Source organism: Leptonychotes weddellii, chromosome 10 (genome assembly GCF_054177405.1).
Source record: "Leptonychotes weddellii isolate Sample4059 chromosome 10, ASM5417740v2, whole genome shotgun sequence".
NCBI lineage: Eukaryota > Metazoa > Chordata > Mammalia > Carnivora > Phocidae > Leptonychotes > Leptonychotes weddellii.
Genome location: NC_138378.1, coordinates 78,665,380 through 78,687,750, shown reverse-complemented (window position 1 = coordinate 78,687,750; position 22,371 = coordinate 78,665,380). Strand labels below are relative to the sequence as shown.

The 22,371-nt window shown below is 47.8% G+C and overlaps 1 protein-coding gene and 1 long non-coding RNA gene across 5 annotated transcripts in view; one reads left to right on the top strand and one right to left on the bottom strand.

Moving 5' to 3' along the window:
• Positions 1-7,313: 7,313 nt before the first annotated feature.
• On the top strand, positions 7,314-20,963 carry LOC145723928 (uncharacterized). The gene is made up of 3 exons (XR_014149348.1): positions 7,314-7,441; positions 11,800-12,338; positions 20,862-20,963. It is a non-coding gene; the product is annotated as an uncharacterized LOC145723928 (long non-coding RNA).
• DGUOK (deoxyguanosine kinase) overlaps positions 19,166-22,371 on the bottom strand; it is a 30,459-nt gene continuing 27,253 nt past the window's right edge. For 3 of the 4 annotated variants that reach the window (XM_081833698.1, XM_081833699.1, XM_081833700.1), the window contains 3 exons: positions 20,519-20,634; positions 19,835-19,934; positions 19,166-19,403 (listed from right to left, as the gene is read on the bottom strand). In XM_081833698.1, the coding sequence (XP_081689824.1) occupies positions 19,377-19,403; positions 19,835-19,934; positions 20,519-20,634 (243 nt within the window). In that variant the 3' untranslated portion in view covers positions 19,166-19,376. The remainder of the gene's footprint in view (positions 19,404-19,834; positions 19,935-20,518; positions 20,635-22,371) is intronic. The other variant, XM_081833701.1, reaches the window with a different exon arrangement.

The window sequence follows — 22,371 nt, the reverse complement described above, 5'->3', positions numbered from 1 at the left end:
CCTGGCTGCCGCAGCTGCCCCAAGGGTTAGAAAGGGAAATCCCGTCGCGAAGGAAACAAGCCCAGTGGGCTGCAGGCTCTGCAGGGTGGGCAGGGGGCGTTGCCCTGCTTGGGGATGGAGGTGGGGCTGGGAAATAATGAGGACCTCCAGCTCCACGGAGGAACTGCGGTGGCTTCAGCACCCGGCGAAAGAGCACAGGAAGTTGAGTTGGATGTGCCCGCGTGGTTCTTCTGGAAGTCACTTCGTGGAATCAGCACTGCTGCTTGTTTGCGGAACCTGCAAATGATCATGCGTCCCTCACCTCTGAGATGCTTGACCCTGCTCCTTCTCTTTAGCTAATAAGCAATTTGTCCTGTTTGAAGAAGGAGCTTTGTCCTATGGAACCTTTTGCAGAAATGTAAATAGACAGCCAGGTCCACGCCTGGGCTTGTGTTCAAGATTGAAGGCATTGGGAGGTTTATTTGGGGACGTGTTTCTTCTTTGATCATGTATTGGTTTAAAACGTTATCAGCTACTGTTCGCATAGAGCTTTCCCTTTGCAAAGCACTTCCACATACATTATCATTCGGTCTGCGTAGTGGCTAATACACCAAGGGCAAGTGTTACTTTCCTTTTCTTTCTGTGACACAGCTTTTCTTATTATCACCATTTTACAGATAAAGGAACTGGGGCTCAGAGAGGTAATTTGTCCGAGGTCATTCACTACCAGGTGGCACAATTGGGCCTACAATCCGGGACCTCTGTGATTCTCCTATCAGGGCCAGGGCTGATACGGGACAGAAGCTGGCCTTTTGCTCCTGGGAGAAGGGAGATTCATCAGTGGATTCCTTTTGGACATGCACTGGTTAGTGTGACACGTGTAGGGTATCTAGACTATGTTTTTGAGTAGCTCAGCAAATGCTTTCGTGTTTTATTTCTGTGACTTCATTTTGAATTTAGGCTGAATCAAATAGACTATGTAACTTGCAAGGAGAATGCGAGGCCCCCACCATAATAGGAAAAAGATGAAATAACCTGGAAATCTTCTAACCTTCTAACCTAAGGGGGCTGGGCAGGAGGGTGGGAACTTTGATGGACTCTGAGACTCAGGCTGCTGAATACCCAACAGGGATAAAGGCCTTGGTACACCTCCCCCCAAACCTTGATTTGACCGGATGTAACAGGACCTGTTAGGTTTCGCTATAATAACAAACAATCCCCACGTCTCAGTGTTTGACATAAACGTTTATTTCTCAATCATGAAATCTGTCCACTGGGGTCAATAGGAGCTCCGTTTCCCATAGCTACTCGGGGACACGGGCAACTACAACTGGACATGTTGCCTCCTCGACCCTGAAGGCAGGAAATGAGGATGGGGCAAATCAAGCACTAATTTCCGAAGTGTTTGCCTGGAAGCAATTCACATCATTTCTGCTCTCATTTCACTGGCCAAAGCAAGTCACAAGGTGGCGAGGAAGCGCAGTAGGTGCGATGCTCCCATGTGCCTGGAAGGAGAAGCAAACATTTGGTTAACAGCACTAGTAACACACAGGGAATAGTGTCTGCAGGGGAGGTGGATGTGGATATCTGAGGGGTGCAATCAGTTCTGCCCATTTCATGAGTGCTTCTGCCTCCTGGGGATGTGTATCTGAGATTCCCATTCTATTGGGTTGTCACTTCTCCCACTAGAGAGGATTCAGAGACTCAGACCCCGGACAAAGAAATCTGAGCGGAGGGAAGCATGTGGAAGAGATGAGTGGCAGTGGGACAAACTCAGTAGAAATGAATGTGTGACTTGAGAAAGAATCCAGCAGAGGAAAGGACTCAGGGTATATGTGTCACCAGGGGACTGCCTGCTAAAGGAAAATTCTAAAACAGCAGAATGATGGCAGAAGCATTTCCTGCCTTCTCGCCATTCACTCCCACTCATCCTTCCTGGCTAAACTCAGGTGACACTCCAGGAAGCCTTTGATGGTCTCTCGAGACTGCACCTGCCATCACGTTGTTGTCTGTCAGGGACAGACACCGGGTCTGTCCCGTGTACCGTGCTGTGGAGAGACCACATCTTGCTCAGTGCTGGCTGCGCTACGGGGGGTGTATTAGAGTCTCAGCATGAAGGCAGAGAACCCAGCGGGAAGGCTGTTGCCGGAACCCAGGTGAGAAAAAAGTGGTAGTAGCCTCTATGAGGGTTGTGAGGTGGGGTGGAGAGAAGTACTGAAGAGAGATTTAGGGAGTCACGTCAACAGGGTAGGGATCGATTACATGGGGGCTTACAGAGGAGGTTTTCAGAAGAGCAAGGTCAGCCTTTCTAAAAGGAACTTGTAAAAAAAAAAAGTGGAGAGTTGGGGAGAGGAAAGCATAGAAAATGTGTAGTATAAAAATCATGAAATTTCTGAGCTACAAATCTTAAGAATCCAGCCAGAGCACTGCAAAGCCTTCTTAGGAAGAATTGAGCATCCTTACAAGACGGCTTCAACTTCAACCTGTTTGTCCCATCGCCTTGTTTCCATATGCAGCCCATTCCATCTCCGCTGAGCAGGAGCCTGTCCCATCTGAGACCTGAACTTGATATCAACTCCTTTCATTCTCGAGGCTCCCCTTCCCCATATCCCTCATGGGTGAGGGTCCAGCCCCCATTTGCAGGAACTGTGCAGTGCAGGCAAACCCATCCTCAGAGCCCCTACCAAACCCGATCATTCCACTTGGCCCTTGTGTGCCCCTCCCCCACACCTTCACTTTCCCCAAACCCTGAGATGCTCCCTCTGGGTGCCTGGGCTCCATTTCCAGCTCCTCTGTGTACTGGTTTGTGACTGTGGGCGAGGTAATTCCCCTCTCCCAGCCTCCTTCCCATCTGTCGAAATGCTACTTATACTCCTTCCTTCGCAGAGTCCTTGGCAGGGGGTCAAAGGAGCCACGCTATGGCAATGTCCTGTCTCGGACCTTGGCGTATCGTAGGCGCTCAGATGGTCCCCTCCTTCCATCCCGTCCCATCCCCTGCCTCCTCTTCTCCCTTCACGGAGAAAGGGTCTTACAATATTTCAACCACATGTAGCCATGACAACCAGAGTTAAAATTTATACAATAATCAGGGAGGATATTATGTATTACCTAAGAGAATGGAGGTAATGACGTGCAGGTGCCCAGGATGAGACTTGGCACTGAGTGGGAGCCCCTCCGCCGCCTCCCCAACTAGAGACGGCAGCCCTCCAAACTCGTCCTTCCCTACATATTCAAGCAGCCCTAGCGCCTGCCACCTCCACTCTAAACGGTCCTGAGCTTGTCCCCTCTCTCAGCCTTCGGGTGGCGACCCGGCTCTCACCCCTGCTGCCCTCCTTGCCCTCACGCCGCGGGCTCCTTCCTCACAGACATGGACCCCATTGCCTTGGATTCGGACCTCCTGAGCCTGGTAGTTTCACCAGAGCCCTGGACTTGAAAAGACCAGGCACCTGGGCCATCCTGTGGCTGCGGAAGAAGAAGCTTCAAACTCTTGCCACTCCAAGTGTGGTCTTGGGTCCATAGCAGCAGCAGCATGGAGGCTTGGTAGGAGGGCAGAATCTCAGGAGGCCCCAGAGCTGCTGAATCAGTCTCTGTGTTCTAACAAGACTTCCAGGTGATTCCTGGGCGCCCTACAAATTGAGAAGCTCTGCTTTAGAAGTCTTCAGGGATAAATGGGCTAGAGATAAAAAGGCTGCCGCGGTTCCCCACGGAGCAGGAGAGGCGTTCTTGGGAACACCTGCACTAATGCACTGAGTCATTCGAGGTCACTCTGGCATCGTTCCTGCTAAGCCAGGGAGGCGGGGTATGAGCTGATGCCTCCCTCTTCTTGCCATTCTGTAGGGTTGTCCTAACGGAGACAGGACTAGACCATGACCCACATCCACCTGTCATTTGGCCATTTCAAACCACAATAAAGCATGAATTTGAACATCTAGCTTTTGGAAAACAATCCAATTATTTATAGTGAATCAAAGCCTTTCAGACAGAAAAGGGGTGTGAAGGCAGAGAGAGGCCACAGGGAACAGATTAGCCCCTCAAACAGGAAGGTGCAGTGGGCAAAGGGCGCCTGAGTGAGGGGATGATGGGCACTCAGTGGGGCCTGCCCAGATCCACCAGCCCCAGGAGAACCTCACAGCTGCTAGAAAAAGGAGGGAGAAGAACAACGATGCACAGGAAGCTGGAAGCAACCCACAGGGCCTGGGGGAAGAGCTGAGGTTTATAAGTACGTGCCAATGGGTGTAGAAAAGTTGATGCAGTGGGTTTTTTGGAAAATATCCCTGGGGCCCAGAGAGGAGGCTGCACCTTGGCCATGAGAGCCTCCTTGGAGGCAGGCAGGTAAATTCCTTACGTGATATACCAGAGATGCAGGGTTTGTGTCCTGCTTCCTCGGGGCACATCTGGGACGTAGGGCCCGATATCAACGCTGAACGAAAACCTCAGGATTAGGGTTGTCAGATTTAGCAAATATAAGTACAGGACATCAGGTTAAATTTGAATGTCAGAGAAACAACATATTATTTTTTAGCATATGTATATACCAAATGCTACATTCTGGAGCAACCCTACTCAGGATTAGAGTCTGTCCCCAAGGCCTGCGACCCGGGGAGTTTGGGAGTTAGGCAGCCACCTAAGGCCCAGTGGTACCTTCCTAAGACCTACCCTATTTCTGAAATCTGAGAGAAAATGGGCTTTGTTAATTTTGGGGTGGGGCAGTCTTTTTATGAGAGGCTATGCCATATTGTTTGCTTTTAAATGTTTTGTCCTATGAAGGTGGGGCCTGCCAACGTATTTCTCACATTATCATGTATCAGGTAGGGCAATTCAAGGAATGTGTACTAAAAAGTATTATAGTTTTGATCATTTCAAGTCAGGTTCCTGTAGGAGATGATAAATGATAAATTAAATGATAAATTTAGGGAAAATATTTACAAAACAAATGAACAGGAAAAGTGTTATATACTTAGTATTCTTTTTTTTTTAAGATCTTTATTTACTTGACAGAAAGAGAGCACAAACAGGGGGAGCAGCAGGCAGAGGGAGGGGAAGAAGCAGGCTCCCCACTGAGCAGGGAGCCAGATGCGGGGCTCGATCCCAGGACCCTGGGATCAGGACCCGAGCCGAAGGCAGATGCTCATCCGACTGAGTCACCCAGGCGCCCCTATACTTAGTATTCTTAATGTGTAAGGAAAAAGATGAATATCCAAAAGGAGGGGGAAAGGCAAAGGATGTGAACATTCACAAAAGAAGAAATACAAATGGCCAATAAAGATATAAAAAGCCCAACCTCATTAATAATCATAGCAAACTGATAAATCACAAAATGAAAATACTCAGTTTTGCAAAGACTGTAACAATTCTCTTTCCCAACATATGCCACTGAGGGGACCATCACCTTGTGTACCCTTCTGGGAAGCAATTTAGCAATGTTTATCAATAACTTTCAAAATGTTTATACCCTTTGGCTCAATAATTTCACTTTTAAGAAAGTGGTGCACAAAAATCTAGGTACAAGGATCGTCATGTAAGACTTACTTGTAACAACAGAAAATGAGAAACAACTTGGATGTCCAACATTAAAGAATGATTAAGGTTATAGGATGTGAGCACATTAAATCATGATGCAGCCATTATAATGATTTTATTAATTTAAAAGTTAAACAAACATAGGTTATAGGTTATAGAAAAATAGAAGACACAAATGAGCAAAAAGAAAATCTGAAAAGAACCCGCAGTCCAATGTTTATCATTATTAATGTCATGGACCATATCTTTAAAAATCTCCTATGTTTTAGGGCGCCTGGGTGGCGCAGTTGGTTAAGTGACCTACTCTTGGTTTCAGCTCAGGTCCTGATCTCAGGGTCATGAGATCAAGCCCTGCATCAGGCTCTGAGCTCAGTGCAGAGTCTGCTTAAGACTCTCTCTCCCTCAGTCCCTGCCCCCACTAAAATAAATAAATAAATCTTAAAAACATCTTTGATGTTTTAATGTTAAAATAGTGTTTTTGAAAAATATTTGGCAACATTGGAAAACATTTACGAAATATATGAAATCATATACATTTGTAAGTAGATATGCACAAAGATCGGAAGAGAATACATCGCAGTATTAACAATGGATCTCTTGATGCTTTTTGTTTTCCTCTTCATACCTTTCTTCTAAAATTTCTACAAAAAGTATTATTCCTATAATCGAGAAATAGAAAATTATTTTTGAAAAAAGACAAATACAAAGCAATTTCTTTGGAAAGAAGGAAGCCAATTCTGATTACTAACAGAATGATTGCGGCTTTGCACACTGCAGCGACCCGGAGAACTCCAGGAATCCTGGTGCCCAGGCCCCATACCCAGAGATTCTGGTTGAATGGATCTGGGTGGGGGCCCCAAGCCTCATGTGCTTGGCAACATCTAACCACACCTGGGTGTGGTCTAACGTGCAGCCAGGCGGGGACCCACCGCTTGTCCAAGCCATCCCACTTTTAAGCAGAAGTTTAGGCCTCTGTCTGGTTGTGGAGGAACTGTAAGACCTGATTTCAAGCCCCATCAGTGGCCCTCTGTAGCTATGTGCTTTAGGCAAGCCGTCTAACCAAAGCTTAGTTTGTCTGTCTGTAAAATGGGGATGTTTGGTGCCTACCGCAAGAGTTGGGGTATGGCTTCCAGGAGAGGGCAAATGAGAAAGGTCGGTGTGAAATAGAAAGCATATAGAATGAGCTCTTTGTTGGAACCTGGAAACTCAGATGATACCAATTATCTTTGATCAATGGAATATCCTTGGCAACATGGGAACCCAGGCAAATAAGCAGGTTTGTTTCTAAGCTCTGTCAGTCTTGTAATTTGACTTGATTTGGAGATTCTGGAGGCAGGTGCTGTCAGATGTGGATGCCCAGGACAGTCCTAGCCTAAGGGCTCATGGCCAGTGGACGGCAGCCAAAAGATCTGAGTTGGTTCAGACCATTTGGTCATCTTGCTTTGAGAGGTGGCTGGCTTCCAGAAGCCCAAACCTTGTTCTCATGAAAATGTACCTTTGCATTTTAAATACATACCGCTTCCAAATACGTGCTCCTATTCAACCGTCTCCTTGGGAGGTTGCGTGGCCACTGCTTAAAATGTCTTGGGAATTCCTCTTTTGAGACTGCCTTTGTCTAAGCTACATTTTTTTTTTTTTCTGGGTAGTTTCGTTTCAATCAGTGAATTCATTCTTGTATCCTTTGAAGAGGAGCTTAATTTTAGAAAACAGTCAAAAATATCTTTCAGAACCAAACCTGATGATTAAGATGGTATTCAAGCCTAGATAAGACCTTTTTTTTTTAATTGAAGAGGTCGCTCGTGAAGTACGTGTGTGCCTGTCTTCCTACCCAGTGTATTCCCAGCACCCTGCCCAGTGCCTGGGACCCAGATGTTCAACATATTCCTGTTGAATGGTGAACACAGCCTGGCTCTCTACTGGGACCTATAAACTGGCTGCAAAGGTAAGTCTGAAAAGGCTTTGGACCAAAGCAGTCTATTTGGGATTAACAAATTCTAGTTTGTATGCTGATTAGAAATTAGTCCCTTTCTTTGCTAAGTATGCTCTCTCTCTCTTATATATACACCTTATGCATTTGACTAAAGAGAAAATTTTGCGGTTCCTTCCCCTTACTGGGGCTAATACTGGATTTAGTTTCCTAAGGCAACACTAATCAGTGACACTGGACAAATCCAAACATTTCTGGAATTATTTTTTATGCCAACCCAATTCACAAAACAACCAATCAGGTATTGTTAACAAGGACAATGCCTGAAACAAAACTCGCTTTTTCACACAAGGATTTCGAGACACCAACGTTAATCTGGATTTGCACATTAGCTGAGGTCCACACCTCCTGCCTTAATGAATTTGAGGAGTATGGAGTTATGCAGCTCACAGCCCGGACGGAGAGATTGGCCCGAGTCAGAACTCCAGGCTGTCCCGGCTCCGCCCTAGTAACTGTAGTAACTCGCAACTCGCCCGAGGAGCCTGGGGAAGACATTTCACACTTCCCCCTTGGTCTTTCTGTCCTTATCTATGCAGTGATCTCACACTCTTAAAGTCGCGGATGCAAAAGTGAGAACCATGCAGGCTGACAGGAGGCAGGCAGGGCAGGTTGGGAGGCAGGAGACGGAGAGGAAAGCAAGGTCCTGCTCAGGTAACGAGGAGGCTTCCACGCACAGCCCGTCCCGGCTGAGGCAAAGTCTCTGCTCCGAAGGAGAAAGCAAGCCAAAGCGCCAAGCCGAAGCTCGACTGCTTCTGGCCATGGAACCGTTTCCAGGAAGGGAACACACAGGTCGTCTGAGGTCAAGTTCAGGGCACGCAGCCAGCCGCCAGGCGGGAAGGAAGCTGCAGTGAATGCCTGCTTGCTTGCTCTCCAAGCCCTTCACCTTCTGAACACAAGTCCTCTATCAGCCCCTTTGCCAGGTCTCCCGGGGGACCTGAGAGGCTCGGTCCAGCCCCAGGCATCCTGGCTCAGCCTCACAGACGCAGCCCACACAGCGGTGCTGAGGGCAAGCAGGTAGGAGACAGCGTGAGCATCGGAGGCTCGCCGGCCTGCCGTGGCCTTGCAGAGAAGAGGGGCCCAAGTGCTCCATTTAAAGCCTTTGAGCATTCCTCATCCACCGTTGCCCTCCCCGCCCCCAGAACGCACCAGACACGTTCCTAGCTCCCTGCCTTTTTCCGTGGCCTTAACTCCACAGCCACCGTCATCCCGGCTTCTGCTCTACGGCTGCTCCACCCGTGTGGTGCCCAGCTCACATGCCATGGGACCCATGCAGCGCCCTTTGCTGGAAGCAGCTCCGGGTACGGTCTGTCTGGCATCACACGTAGGCACACATCGTCTCTTCCCGCTTGGGACCACACTGTAGCCCCTCTTCAGCATCACATCATACGTATTCCTTCCTTTGCCCACACTGCTTACCTGCCTGGTCTGTCCTCACCATCCTGCCTCCCATCACGTTCCTCGCCTCACCGCCGCGGCTCAGCTCAGCTAGTCTCTCTGAAAGACTCTCCACCCACAGACCTACCAGCCCCGCTTACTGAGTGGCTACTCTGTGCCCAGAAGTTTGTCTACAGTATTTCTTTTTTTTAAGATTTTATTTATTTGAGACAGAGAGAATGAGAGAGAGAGCGAGCACATGAGAGGGGGGAGGGTCAGAGGGAGAAGCGGGCTCCCTGCCGAGCAGGGAGCCAGATGCGGGACTCCATCCAGGGACTCCAGGATCATGACCTGAGCCGAAGGCAGTCGCTCAACCAACTGAGCCACCCAGGCGCCCTGTCTACAGTATTTCTAATCCTGGAACGGCCCTGCAAAGTGGGAGCAAAGATAGTTTCACTTTCAGACTTAAGGAAAACAGAGGCTCAGAGAGGTTCCTGAACTGGTCAAAGTTGCACAAATGGTTAGCGGCCCTGCCGGGATTGGAGCCCAGGTGTGACGCCTAAACCCAAGCCCTCCATCTCTTCCGTACTACTTTTTCCTTCGGAAGGCAAATATTTTGAACTTGAGGCTATAAGAATTTTGAAGAACATCGTTCTTGTTTTCAAAGCAAGGAACCAAAGAGTAGCTAGGCCTGATGACTTGCCCAGGGTGACATGGCTTCTCTCCACCCTCTTTCCTCATTCCTCCCACGTTCTGGCACCGGGGACCCTGGAACCATCTATCCACTGCAGGGGGTCTCCAGTGCCAGGTAACATTCTCCGGGGTTTCTAGATGCAAGGCCTCTGACACACATCTGTCCTGCAAGCAGGGCCCCAGAGGAGGCAAGAGAGAATGTCACAGCAAGCTTAGAGCCCCCGGATTATTAGTTGAGCTATATACAATGATAAAACCCCAAACCACAGTGACTTAGGTTTAAATCTTTCTTGTGTAGAAGAAGTCTGAGGAGGGCAATCTGGGGCTAATGTTGCAGTTTTACCCAGTCAGGGCCTGGGGCCTCTTCTGCCTCCTGCAATTCTTTCCTCATGAGGCCCTACCTGGTGCCCAGCGGCCCCAGGATCACCTGGCTCGGGGGAGTCCGAGAGCAGACTCAAAGGGCTCCCTGCCTGTCTTCTACTTGTACCCTTCACACTGGAGAGGCTGCTCAGCGCCTGGCTGGGAGCTGGCCTGGGACCTGGCAAGCATGTAGCATGGTGCTTGCAGCATAAAGGGGTAGGAGTGGCGGGGACATTTCATTGCTTAGTCCAGGGACCCTCCTCAAGCTCAGCCTACTCTTCTCCTGTCTTCCTTCTTTCTTTTCGTCTAATAGTTATTGAGCTGCCCATTCCTATGTGCCAGGCACTGGAGATACAAAGATGCATGACGTGTCCAGTGATCTACTGAAGAGACGGGGAAATAGACTATTTGATGCTTTGGTGGCAAAAGGGCAACGATGAGATACACGCGAAGGGCCCTCGGTAGGAGCGCAAAGGCGCCTGGCCCAGCTGGGGAGCAGGTCAGCCACTGAAGGTGGCGCTTGCTGGTGACACAGAGCTAAGAAATAGTAGGGGACAATTGCTAGCCCCAGATGACCAGCCAGCTGTTGGGGATGAGTGAGAGGGAGGAGTCAGGTGCCCCCAGTTTTCTAGCTGCGGTGGCCAGCGGGGGGACGGGGCCATCAGGGAGACAGAGAACACAGGCGTTCTCTTGCCTTGGGGAAGGCCCCCAGCTTCAGAGGAGGCTGTACCTCCCCAGTGCCACTCTTTTCCATTGCTGCTCCCGAAGTTGTGCACAGGGGCCCTTTCCACTGTAAGGGTTTCAATTCAAGTGCTCTCAGGAGATGAAGTCCCCTTGACCCTGGCCTCATGCATCAAATGCAGGAGTGTAGTGTGGACCATGCAGCCTCCGGGCCAAACTAAGCTGGTTTCACAAGTGTCAACTGGGCCCACTGTCCCTAGTATAGAGCTCTAGAAAACCCACCTGTAGTGAACATCTGCCACTTTGTGGAGAATCAGTGAATGAATCCCCTTCCTGTGCTTGGGGACTTTCCCACTGTGGTTGGAGGGAGAGCCAGCCTGGGCACGGTGAAGATGAAAAGTCAGATACTGCCTTTCTCAGATTCCCATGCAGCTACTGGGCATGTCAAGGGCATGTGGCTGAGACTGCAACTAAGATATACCTACCAGAGTCTCAGGTCCGTGAGGAACTTTGTGTGGCAGGAGCAGTTATGGGAGATCACGTTCTCCTAACAGCCACGCTGGACACTCCGGGACCTTGCAAATGACAGCCTTGAAGCTTGAGCTTCATTAGATCCATCGTAACCAGCTTCTGTTTGCAATTAAGGACCATGACGACTCCTTGGCAGTTTATCAGTCCAGCAGGGTGCATGGTTAGGGCCAACGCACGGGTGAGGGGAGCACAAACTGTGCAGAGGACAGTGAGTAAAACCATTTAGCTAGAACAGAGGATTCTTTCACAGAGTAGGGTAAGATTAAGGTTGGAGGATCCCAAAAGCTCAGTTCAGGAGCCTGGTCATCACCTTGTAAGAGGCACCAACACTTTTTTAAATAAACTTTTATTTTGGAATAATTTTTTTAAGTACGCTCTATGCCCAACGTGGGGCTTGACCCCATAGCCCCGAGATCAAGAGTCACATGCTCTACTAACTGAACCAGCCAGGTGCCCCAGTTTTAGAATAATTTTAGATTGAGAGAAAAGTTGCAAAGATAGTACAGAGAGTTTCCACATACCCCTCACCCAGTTTCCCCTGATGCTAACATCTTGCATTGTATGCTACATTTGTCAAAACTAAGAAGCCGACACTGGGATATTACTATTTACTAAACTCCAGGTTTGATTTGGATTCTGCTAGTTTTTCTACTAATGTCCTTTTTCTATTCCAGATTCCAATCCAGGATACCACTTTGCATTTAGATGCCAATCTTTTTAAAGGAGAAGACTGAACATGATTAAAGCTGTTTAGAATTGTCTGATAGCAACATCCAGGTTGGACCAGGAAGTTGGGTAGAATGGCATTTGTAAAGGCATCCCAGAATCTTCACTGAGTTTCCAAATGCACCTCAATGCCTGCCGCCTGAAGGGACTCAGCACCTTGAAGGTGCGGTTGCCAGGAAGAGGAGATCTGGGCCACTGGAAGCATGTCTGCCTGCTCAGGACCCGCGGGGCCAAAGGCTTATTTAGGATGCACCTGGGGGCCCCCACCTAGCAGTGCTAGCAAGCTGGAAGTTCTGCCTGCCTGAGCAACCCAAGTGGACTGCTAAATCTAAATAGGGGACCAAAGAAATGCATGCTGGCCTTCTTTTCTCAAAGTCTAGCTTTGTCTCCCTTAACAAGCAGTTTGTTGTGGGAAGAGAACAGACTCTGGAATCAGGGTGGACCTGGGTTTGAGCTCCAGCTCCACCACTTAGTGCAGGAGCCCCAGGTGAGTTCTCTAACTTCCCTGAGCTTCTATCTCCTCACTGGTAAAAACTGGGATCTTAAACCTCCTTCCTAAGATTACTGAGCGGATGAAATCACATTTAGAAAGTGTTCGGCAGGGTATCTGGCACACAGTAGGCATTCAGTCATCATTGGCTCCCTTGACAACTTGAGGATGGGGTCTGGCCTCGTAGTTTTTTTGCACATCCTTGTAGTGCTTAGCACGCAGAAGGCACTTCGTAACTTGGTGATTATAACATGGAGCTCACAAACCCAATGACCCCAGAAAGGGCAGGTCATGTCTCCAGTTACCTCACTCATTTATTTAGCAAGTCTATATTAGGCACTCGCCAAATAGCAGTAAAGAGATAAATGCCAGGCACTGTGCTAAAGCCACCAAGACAGGGTCTGTGTCAAAAATGGCAAAGCCCAGGAGGGAAGAGAGGTCTCCAGACAACTTTCATTCAGGTCCGATACAGAGTCGGACATAGCTGAATAAGCAGTGTGTCCAAGAGCACAAACACTGGCTCCTTCTGTGTGGGGCCAGGGTAGAGCCTCAGAGAGAGAGGAGTAGACTGCGGGCTGACACAATCAGTAGTTCTTTCAGTAAAAAAGAGTGGGAGAAGATGAGAGAGAAGCATTTCATTATGTGGGGAACACAAGATGTCTTCTGGAAGCATAGGTAGTCTGGTGGGGTTTATGGGAGGAGGGGTGGCAGGTGAGGTTATATAAACAGGGCAGCTCCAACACCTCTCCACAGAAAGGGCCGAGGGGCGGTCATCGGGTGGCAGGGGCCGGCCGAAGACCTGACTGGAAGCTGCGCTTTTATAGAGAAACCAGTTTTCTTTGTACAGTAGTCTCCCCCTTGTCTGACGGGGATACGTTCCAAGACCCCCGGTGGAAACCTGAAACCACAGGTAGTACCAAACCCTACATACACTATTTTTACTCCTACACGTACATACCTCTGATAAAGTTTAATTTATAAATTAGGCACAGTAAGAGACTAACAAATTCATCGTGAGTAACAACATCGAACAATTACAACCACGTGAGTTTTGTGAACGCACTCTCGCTCACAATACCTTATTGTGCTGTGCTCACCCTTCTCGTGGTGACACTGAGATGAGAAAATGCCCACGCGACGAGGTGAAGTGAGGGCAATGACGTAGGCGCCGTGATGCAGCGTTAGGCTACTGTGGACTTTCCCAGAGCTTGTCAGGAAGATCGTGTGCTTCCAGAAAACGGCTGACGGCTGGTAACCGAGACTGTGGGGAAGTGAAACCGTGGATAAGGGGGGATGACTGCACATGGCTGAGTTGAGGCAGCTTGCCGGTGGTAGTACGGGGCGGGCACGGCCGTGCTAGGAAGGGAGCCCTACGACTGCTATGGAAGAGGACGTGGAGTCGAGGAACTCGGGGGACTGGACTGCAACGTCCACTACACACCTGCAGCTAGAGAAGCAGACGCTGAGGTGCAGGGAAGATTCGGGAGCTTTCAGAGAGGAACAAGCAGAATTTGGTGAGAAAGAGTGTGGGAGGAGAGCTGGAGGGTGAAGAGGACTCCTCATGTGAATGGAGAAGCCAGAGAAACAGGCTTTGTTGCAGGGGTGGGGGGTGGGGGAGGGGGGGTGGAGGCGGGAGCTGTTTTGCACATGCTGAGCAGAAGGAATAGCCAGGTAATGATGCCCAGAGGTCCAGACGGAGCTGGCTTTCAAAGTCATCCTCCTGTCTGGGATTTGCTTCAAAACAATCTGAGAGGGGTGAGGTGGCCCTAGGTGACACAAAATTGGCTCTGAATAGATAACGGAAGTGGGTGAGAAAGTAAAATTTCGCTCAGACTAGGAAAACCAAAGCTGGGAGGGCAGACCCTAGGTAAGGCCAGCTACAAAGTTACCGCGGAACAATACTCCTCCCAAGGGCTAGTGTCATAACCATCCCCTTCTTTGCGAAACTACTGCTTTCTGACTCACTGAGAAACCTTGTTCTCTAAAATGATGGACCATTAGAAACTTCGCTGTTTGAAGTTTTATCAGTAAAAATGAAACCAACCCCCTCTGTTGCCAGGAGGATCTAAGTCACTTTGACACAGAGAAGCGGTCTTGATTTGCAATTCCCGTTCAGAGCTTCAGATAAGGGGCTTCTGAACACAACAGTCCACATTTACCTTAACTTTGTATTTCTGCCGGAAATGAACCTGGGTCTACTGTGCAGTTCAGACTGGTGTTGACTCCTGTATACACAGACCTGCTTTGCTTTGAGCCTATCAAAGCACTGCTTCATTTACATTTTGACCTAAACTCTATCCTTCCCCCAAATCCTGTAATTCTCGCTTTTCCTGTTTGGTCAGACACCCCTAGTTCCTCTGGTGTGGTCTCCTTCATCGTAATGAATTAGTGAATCGGATTTTGTCAAACTACAGGTTTGTTCCTGGTGATCTTAGGCTGACTGGGCCAGCGTATGGGTAATAGGGTTACAGGGGTTCCTTGTACTATTCCCTCCGCTATTACAAATGACTCACATTTCCCATGTTTGCAAGTGCTTCAGAAGTCTTCACCCCATGATAATAGTAGGAGCCATGACATTGAGATCTCTGCAAGTGTGAATAACAGCCCTCCAAAGACATCCACATCCTGATCCCCGACACCTGTAAATACGTTATCTTCGCAGATGTATTAAGGCTAAAGATCCTGAGATGGGGAGAGTATTCTGCCCCAGTATAATCACATGTCCTTAAAAGCAGAGAACCTTTCCCGGCTGTGGTCAGAGAAAACTGTGACCACAGAAGAAGGGTCAGAGACTTTGCTGATCTTGAAGATGGAAGAAAGGGGCCACAAGCCAAGGAACGTGGGCAGCCTCGAGAAGAAAGGCAAGGAAACAGGTTCTCCTCCAGAACCTCCAGAAAGGAATGCAGCCCTGCTGATAATCTGATTCTAGCTCATGAGATTCATGCAGCGTTCTGACCTATAGAACTAGAAGTTAAATTTGTGCTACTTTAAGCCACATTGTGGCAACTTGATATGGCAGCAAAAAAAAAATGAGAAAGAGATCACTCAGAACAGTGGGTAAAGACAGAAATGAACCAAGGGAGACACCACATAATGGAACAGCCAGAAGAGACCAACAAAGGAGAAAGTGGTCCAGATGTAAGCTGCCCACTCCTTAAAGTGACAGCTGAAGGTTGAGTAGTTTTGCAGTTTGAAGTGCCTGTTCTTCCCTTGCTTCAGTGTCTGCATTCAACAAAGAGCCTTTTTTTTTTTTTTAAAGATTTTATTCATTTATTTGACACAGAGAGAGAGACAGCAAGAGAGGGAACACAGCAGGGGGAGTGGGAGAGGGAGAAGCAGGCTTCCCGCCGAGCAGGGAGCCCAATGCGGGGCTCGATCCCAGGACTCTGGGATCATGACCTGAGCTGAAGGCAGTCGCTTAACTGACTGAGCCACCCAGGCGCCCCTAACAAAGAGCCTTTTCTATCTGAACTATCACCTTCTCCCTTCGTGTTGAAAGCCTGAGAGTTTGAGAACTTTCACAATCTCAATTCACATTATAAACCCATCAAGGTAATATTCTGGTTCCAGAAGAGCTGGTTTTACCACATCATAAACGAGAATGAAATTTAGCTATTTTTATGCATTAATCCAAGTTCTGTGACATTGGAGGACAGCCTAAAAGAGGAGGGGGACAGCCACCAGACCAGCCTGACCGTGCAGAGCTGGTCTCCGTGTTTATTTTTTATTTATTTGACAGAGAGAGACACAGCGAGAGAGGGAACACAAGCAGGGGGAGCGGGAGAGGGAGAAGCAGGCTTCCCGCGGAGCAGGGAGCCCGATGCGGGGCTCGATCCCAGGACCCCGGGATCATGACCTGAGCCGAAGGCAGACGCTTAACGACTGAGCCACCCAGGCGCCCTGGTCTCTGTGTTTAAACACCCCTCCCAGACCCACCCCTCCTCGGATGCTTAAGGTCCAGAACTACAGCTCATCACTAAACCACTTTCTCAGCCACCAATCTGGAAAATGGCAAATTATTTCACCCAGTGAGACTGTTGATGGCACTATCTTACAGAACATTCACTTTCTAAAGGGCTAAGTGTACACAGGGAAAGAAACGCTGGATTTCCGGGTTTTCAGGCTAAGTGGAGAGTGTGAAGGATAGCAGTGTATTCCTAAGTGATAAACCGCCAGACTCATCTGGTTTTGACAACCTGGGCCTAATGCCTCATTCTCACACGAAGGCCTTGGCATGTGACTTTTTCCCCCCGCCTGAATGCCCTGCCCCATTCATTCCTCAGAATTCAGATCAACTGTCACTTTCTTAGGGGGGCTGTCCCAGGTTATGTTAGTTCCTTCTGTCCTAGGCCCCCCCCAACACCTGTACTTCTCCTTTTGGACCACTCACCACACCTGAAATTACTTGTTCAGTGTCTTTCACGTTCGCCATTAGATGATGAATTCTGTAGGGTAAGGACAAGGTCTGCCTTCTGTCGTGCTCACTGTTATCTCCTCGGTCTCCAGCAGACAGCAGATACAAGTGTTTGACGACTGATTAACTGAGTGAAGCGTGGGGGCCTCGTGCTCTTATCCTGGGTCTACAGGTGATTTCTACATTAGTGGTTCCTGGAAAATGAGAATTAAACATTTGGGCCCCTCAAAGCTAAAGAACCAAAACCACTGAGTTTCTAAAACGTACCTAACATCTTATGTTCATCCGTGGTCTTGTCCGAAGCCTGAAGCAGCCAACAGATGCAAGTACAAGTGGGTCAGATTTTCGACAAGAGTAACAAGATAATTCAGTGGGAGAAGAGAATATTCTTTCCAACTAATGGTGGGACAACTGGATATGCACATGCAAAAGAATGAAACTGAACCCTTCCTTACACCACACACCAAAATTAACTCAAAATCAATCACAGACCTAATGTTAAGAGCCAAAACTATACAACTCTTAGAAGAAAACACAGGAACAAATGTTTGTCACCTTGGGTTATTCAAAACTTTCTTAGACATGACACCAAAAGCACAAGTGACTAAACTAGACCTCGTCAAAATTACAAACTTTTGTGCTTCAAAGCACATTATCAAAATACACCCCACGGAATGGGAGAAAATATTTATAAATCATGTCTCTGCTAAAAACTTGTATCCAGAATATCTAAAGTCTCTTACAACTCAACAGTAAAAAGCCAAAGAACCTAACTGAAAAAAAGGACAAAGGATTTGAAGAGGTTTTTTCCAAAGAAGAAATACAAATGACCAGTAAGAACATGAAAAGATGCTCAACATCATTAGCCATCAGGGAATGTAAATCAAAACATGACAGGATACTAGGATGGCTATAATCAAAATGAGAGCAAGTGTTGGCAAAGACCTGGGGAGACGGGAGCCCTCATATATTGCTCCAGAGAATGTAAAATGGTGCAGTCACTTTGGAAAAGTTTAGCAGTTCCTCCAAAAGTTAAACATGGAGTTACCATTTGACCCAGTAATTCCATTCCTTGGTATATACCCAAGAAAAATTAAAATCTAAAAACTTATAAATGAATTTTCATAGCATTATTCATAACAGCCAAAAAGTAGAATCCACATGTCTATCAGTAGGTGAATGGATGAACAAAATGTGGTATATCCATACAATGAAATATTAGTCATAAGAATGATGTACTGATGCATGGTACAACATGGCTGAACCTTGAAACCCTTGAAAGTGAAAGAAATCATTCATAAGAGGCCACATCTTATGTGACTCCATTTATATAAAATATCCAGAAGAAGCAAATCTAGAGACAGAAAATCGATTGGTGGCTGCCTCGAGCTGGACTGGGGGTGGGAGAAGGCGGGTGACAGGGGACGGGGAGCGACTGCTAGTTGGGTGGCAATTTTTCTTGGGGTGCTGAAGACATTCTGGAACTGACTGTGGTCATGGTTACACAACTCTATGGACTATACTAAAAACCACTGAACTGTACGCTTTCCTTAGGTGAATTGTATGGTACATGAATTATATCTCAATAAAGCTGTTAAAAATTTAAGTAGTAAAGAAATGCCGTGCTTCTATTTCACAACGGCATGCATTTGTCAGAAGCTAATCTCACACTTGTTTTCCCAAACATAAAGAAAGACACAGGTTCCTGTCTTCGGGGACACTGACACCCAAGCTGATTCATTTTCCTGTGTGCTTGAACAACTGTCAAGGGCTCAGTGCAGGAATCCCGCTCCTGGGGAATCATGGACCTGCAGGCTTCTTGCAATGGAGCACTTCAATTCTACAGAGCCATGCATTTTTCTCTCGTAACAATGAATTGTCCTCGGAGCCTGAAGTGCAGCACGAAAAATTGTCTTTCCAGCAGTCACTCCATTGAGATCACCTGACACTCACTGGGTACAGTATTTAGGGCAGGCCAGAGTGCCAGGATGACCGAACCCTAAACACGAGATGCTGGACTATGGGGCTCCTGATTCGGTTTCTCCCTTTGGTCCAGGTTCTTCAGCTCTAGCACAAAGGTCTGACCACCCCATGCCCCCTAGCAAGAGTGCTGGATGGGAAGAGAGAAAGAACACCCTAGAGTTCAGGTTCCATTCCGTAGCTCTGGGGGCTAGCACCGAGTGCCCACCCTCTCCTGAGCCACTGTACTTCCCTTTCGTGCCCAGGGCAGGGCTTGGTTGGGAATCCTGGGGACAATTCCTGCCCGGGCATGTCAGAGGGAACAAGTGAGCACACAGGAAGTCTGGGTGGCGAAGGAGTCAAGAAGAAAAGCTATGGCTGTCCTCAAGTGAAAATGGCTCGTCTAGAGCGGAATTCAGAGCAAGGACCAAGAGATAAATCGACAACTGGATTAGCAAAGGAAGCAAAACTTCCACTTTATTTTAGAAGTCCTTGAGATATAAAAGACAATAATTGCGAAGTCGAAGGCTAACACAAACCATGGACCTGAGTGTCAGAGAGGACCCCAGGGGTAAAAGAAGATGGCAAGGTGCATGACTCAGGAATTTTCCAGCTTTGGAAAGTCAGAGAGCCCAGATCACGGCAAGAACAGCCGGTACTGGCTACAGATTCTTTACAAAGGTGTTTACCTGTGGGAAAGAGAAAAACCAGAAGTTAAATTTCACATTTTCCGCAGACTCTCTAATAGTCCACCCACACTGGTATGCAACCACGCCCAGGTGTTATGAGTTAGGAAAAATCGGGAGGAAATAGGACCTGCGCAGGGTCATATTATGGAAGTGGCTGAGCTGGGAAGAGAATCCAGAAATTGCATTTCCCCAGTTCAAAAATACCTTTGAGGAGAAGTTGGCTGGGAAGTCAATTATTTAACAATTATTAGCCCAAAATGCTTTAGAGAATAGGGATATTTGTAACTTGTACAAGGTCCCGCAGGCTTTGGAGTGTGAAATGCAATTTGAAGCACAAAGCACAAGACCCATTACATTGAAGTCTGAAGCAAAGATAAAAGTGCAATAAAGGAAAATCACTAGAAGCAGGAGTTAAGGTCCTCCTCCTCCACCTTTTTCATGAGTTCTTCTTGTTTGGTTACTTCCTCAGAAAAATCTTCATTGACATCCAATACCAGTACTGGAATGTTCAGCAGAGCCTCAAAATGGAGCCTGTAAGAAGCATGAAAGTTTAGGGGACAGAAAAAAGAAAGCTGAATCAACCTTCACATACTCACGACATCTTAATAATCCATAGAGCAGATCTAAAGTCACATGGCTTCTCAATGAAATTGCATGTAAATTAGTTAAAAAAAAAAAAAGAACTTAATAAAGTTGGCTACAAAGAGGAAGGCTGAAATTTCTCTTTAGCCTTGAGATGGATACTGAAGGTCAGAGCCCCAAACATTTTAAGTGGACTACATACCAAGCCCAAAGGGAGGAAAGGCCAAAATCAGGACTGTCAACTTAGTAAAATGGACAATTTCTCTAAAAATTTTCAGCCCTTCACCCTGGGTCAACTCTATCACCATCATCAATCACAATGTTCAATCTAGGGAAACAAAAAAGCTGGAGAAACAGAACCTAATAAAATGCCTCTTAGAATATACACATTGTATCTCATATTGAGTTTCTCAGTTGGATTTATAACCACTTTGTACATCTGAACCTTCCTATGGGGCTGCCTGTTGAGCTGGTGTCTGAGCACCTGGCTGTAGGGAGGCAGGTGTCTGTGTGGTACTGTCTTCTCCACTTACTCGGTTGTCTTGTGAACAAGCCAGGCTTCGTGCTGACCGTGAAGCTGTTTGAGATACTCCAGCTCAACTCCTTTCTCCTCTTCCCTGGCCCTCTGGTGGAGTCTCTTCAAACAAACCTAAAAGACAATCCCCAGGCCACACTGAGCTCATGTGTTATCCTGGCTGTGACGATGTGGTCCTCGGGGGCTCGGGGACCCACTCGTGACATCTGGGAGTGATAAGCCACGACCTTACTTCTCCGGTCTTGTTTCCTTATTCAATCACAGGTTAACTGCAAACTTCATCCACCCTGGGAAGCTGTAATTACCCTGCTTTTAATCTCTCTCACCTCTGCCTTCCTCAGGTCCTCATCACCTCTCACCTAAACCATGGCAAGAACCTCTGGCTCTCTTTCTGGAGGCGGTGAGTGCATGGGATTAGCACAGGCCTTAAAAAAACCCACGATTCACTTCCTGTCTTCACCATGTACTAGTGGTGCAATCTTTATGGGCTTCCCATTCCTCCCCTCCACTCACCCCGCGGGAAGCTGAGAGGACTCACCAAGGTTAAGGTGTGTCAAGTTCCTGGCCACAGCAGCTCTCCCCTCCCAGTGAGCCGCCTCCACCCACCCTTCCACAGTGATCCAAGAGAACCGCAGCACTCTCCTCGATGCAAACACCTCCCAGGCTCCCTACTGCCTGTAGCCATAAAGCCCCAGGTTCAAGGAATTATCACATTTACAAAATGGTAAGCATCACATTTACAAAATGGTAAGTAATCTGAAACATGTCTTTCATAGCCTGTCACTCACTGACTCTGGAGCAGAAGGCAAACCCTACATAGATCAAAGATAAAACCAAGAAGTAAAAAAAGGCGAGGCTTAAGACTAACTCTCCTTCCCTCCCCCTTTCCAAAGAGGGCATCATTCCATTCTGCCTTCACCTGGTACAAAAGTCTGAAGCACGCTGGCTCAGAGAATGTCATCTTCTCCTTTACCTGCCACACAAGGCTGTCCCGGATTCTGGCCACCTCTCCTACCCCTCCACCCTCAACTTCCTTAGCACCTGCCTGGACTCAGATTGGACCCGTGGGACAGGCCGCCAGATTGGACCCGTGGGACAGGCCGACCTCTTTCCCGCCTTGAGACTTCTGCTCCCAATGTTTTTTTTGCCTGACTGCTTCCCTTCCTCTCTCTAACTGGCAAACATTTCATCATTCAATATCATCTGTCCTGGGAAGAACAGGTAGATTAATCCACTGATCTAGGACTACCCTCTTTCAAACACTTAACTTTATTCCCAATGTAAACTTTAGGCCCAAATGAAACACACAATATTCCCGAAGATGCAGAGTCCGTGCTGTGCACCCCACCTTTCCTCTAAGGAGACAAAATCATGTAAACAAATTTCATTTATGAGCTTATGTCCAACTTTTCAGATTGATTAACGGAGACAGATCTAACAGGTTAATACTTTTAGCACTTAACTCCTCACTAATCTTCTCCCCTAATCATTTATCATCCCAAACTTAGATCAAGTCCTTATCCTTGGGACTTTACAATTTAGTTAGATAATAAATAAAACAATATGCGAAACAGTGCATCAAGTGCTAAACTGTGAGGTCTGGACCTTTAGGGCAGCAGTCCAGATAAGGGAGGGAGCCACTGGGTCCCAGCGGTCAGAGAGGCGTTCCCCGGAGGAGGCAGGAGCTCCCCCTTTATCTCTGGTACCACCTCCCCAGCACCTCGGTGGGCCCTGGGGAAACACAGGCCACCGGTGGCATTTCCACTGTAGCAGGGGACAGAGGGAGGTGTGCACAGGGGGCACGGCGGCTGGGGGCCACAGTCTTGTCTTGTTCGGGGCTGAGCACTAGGC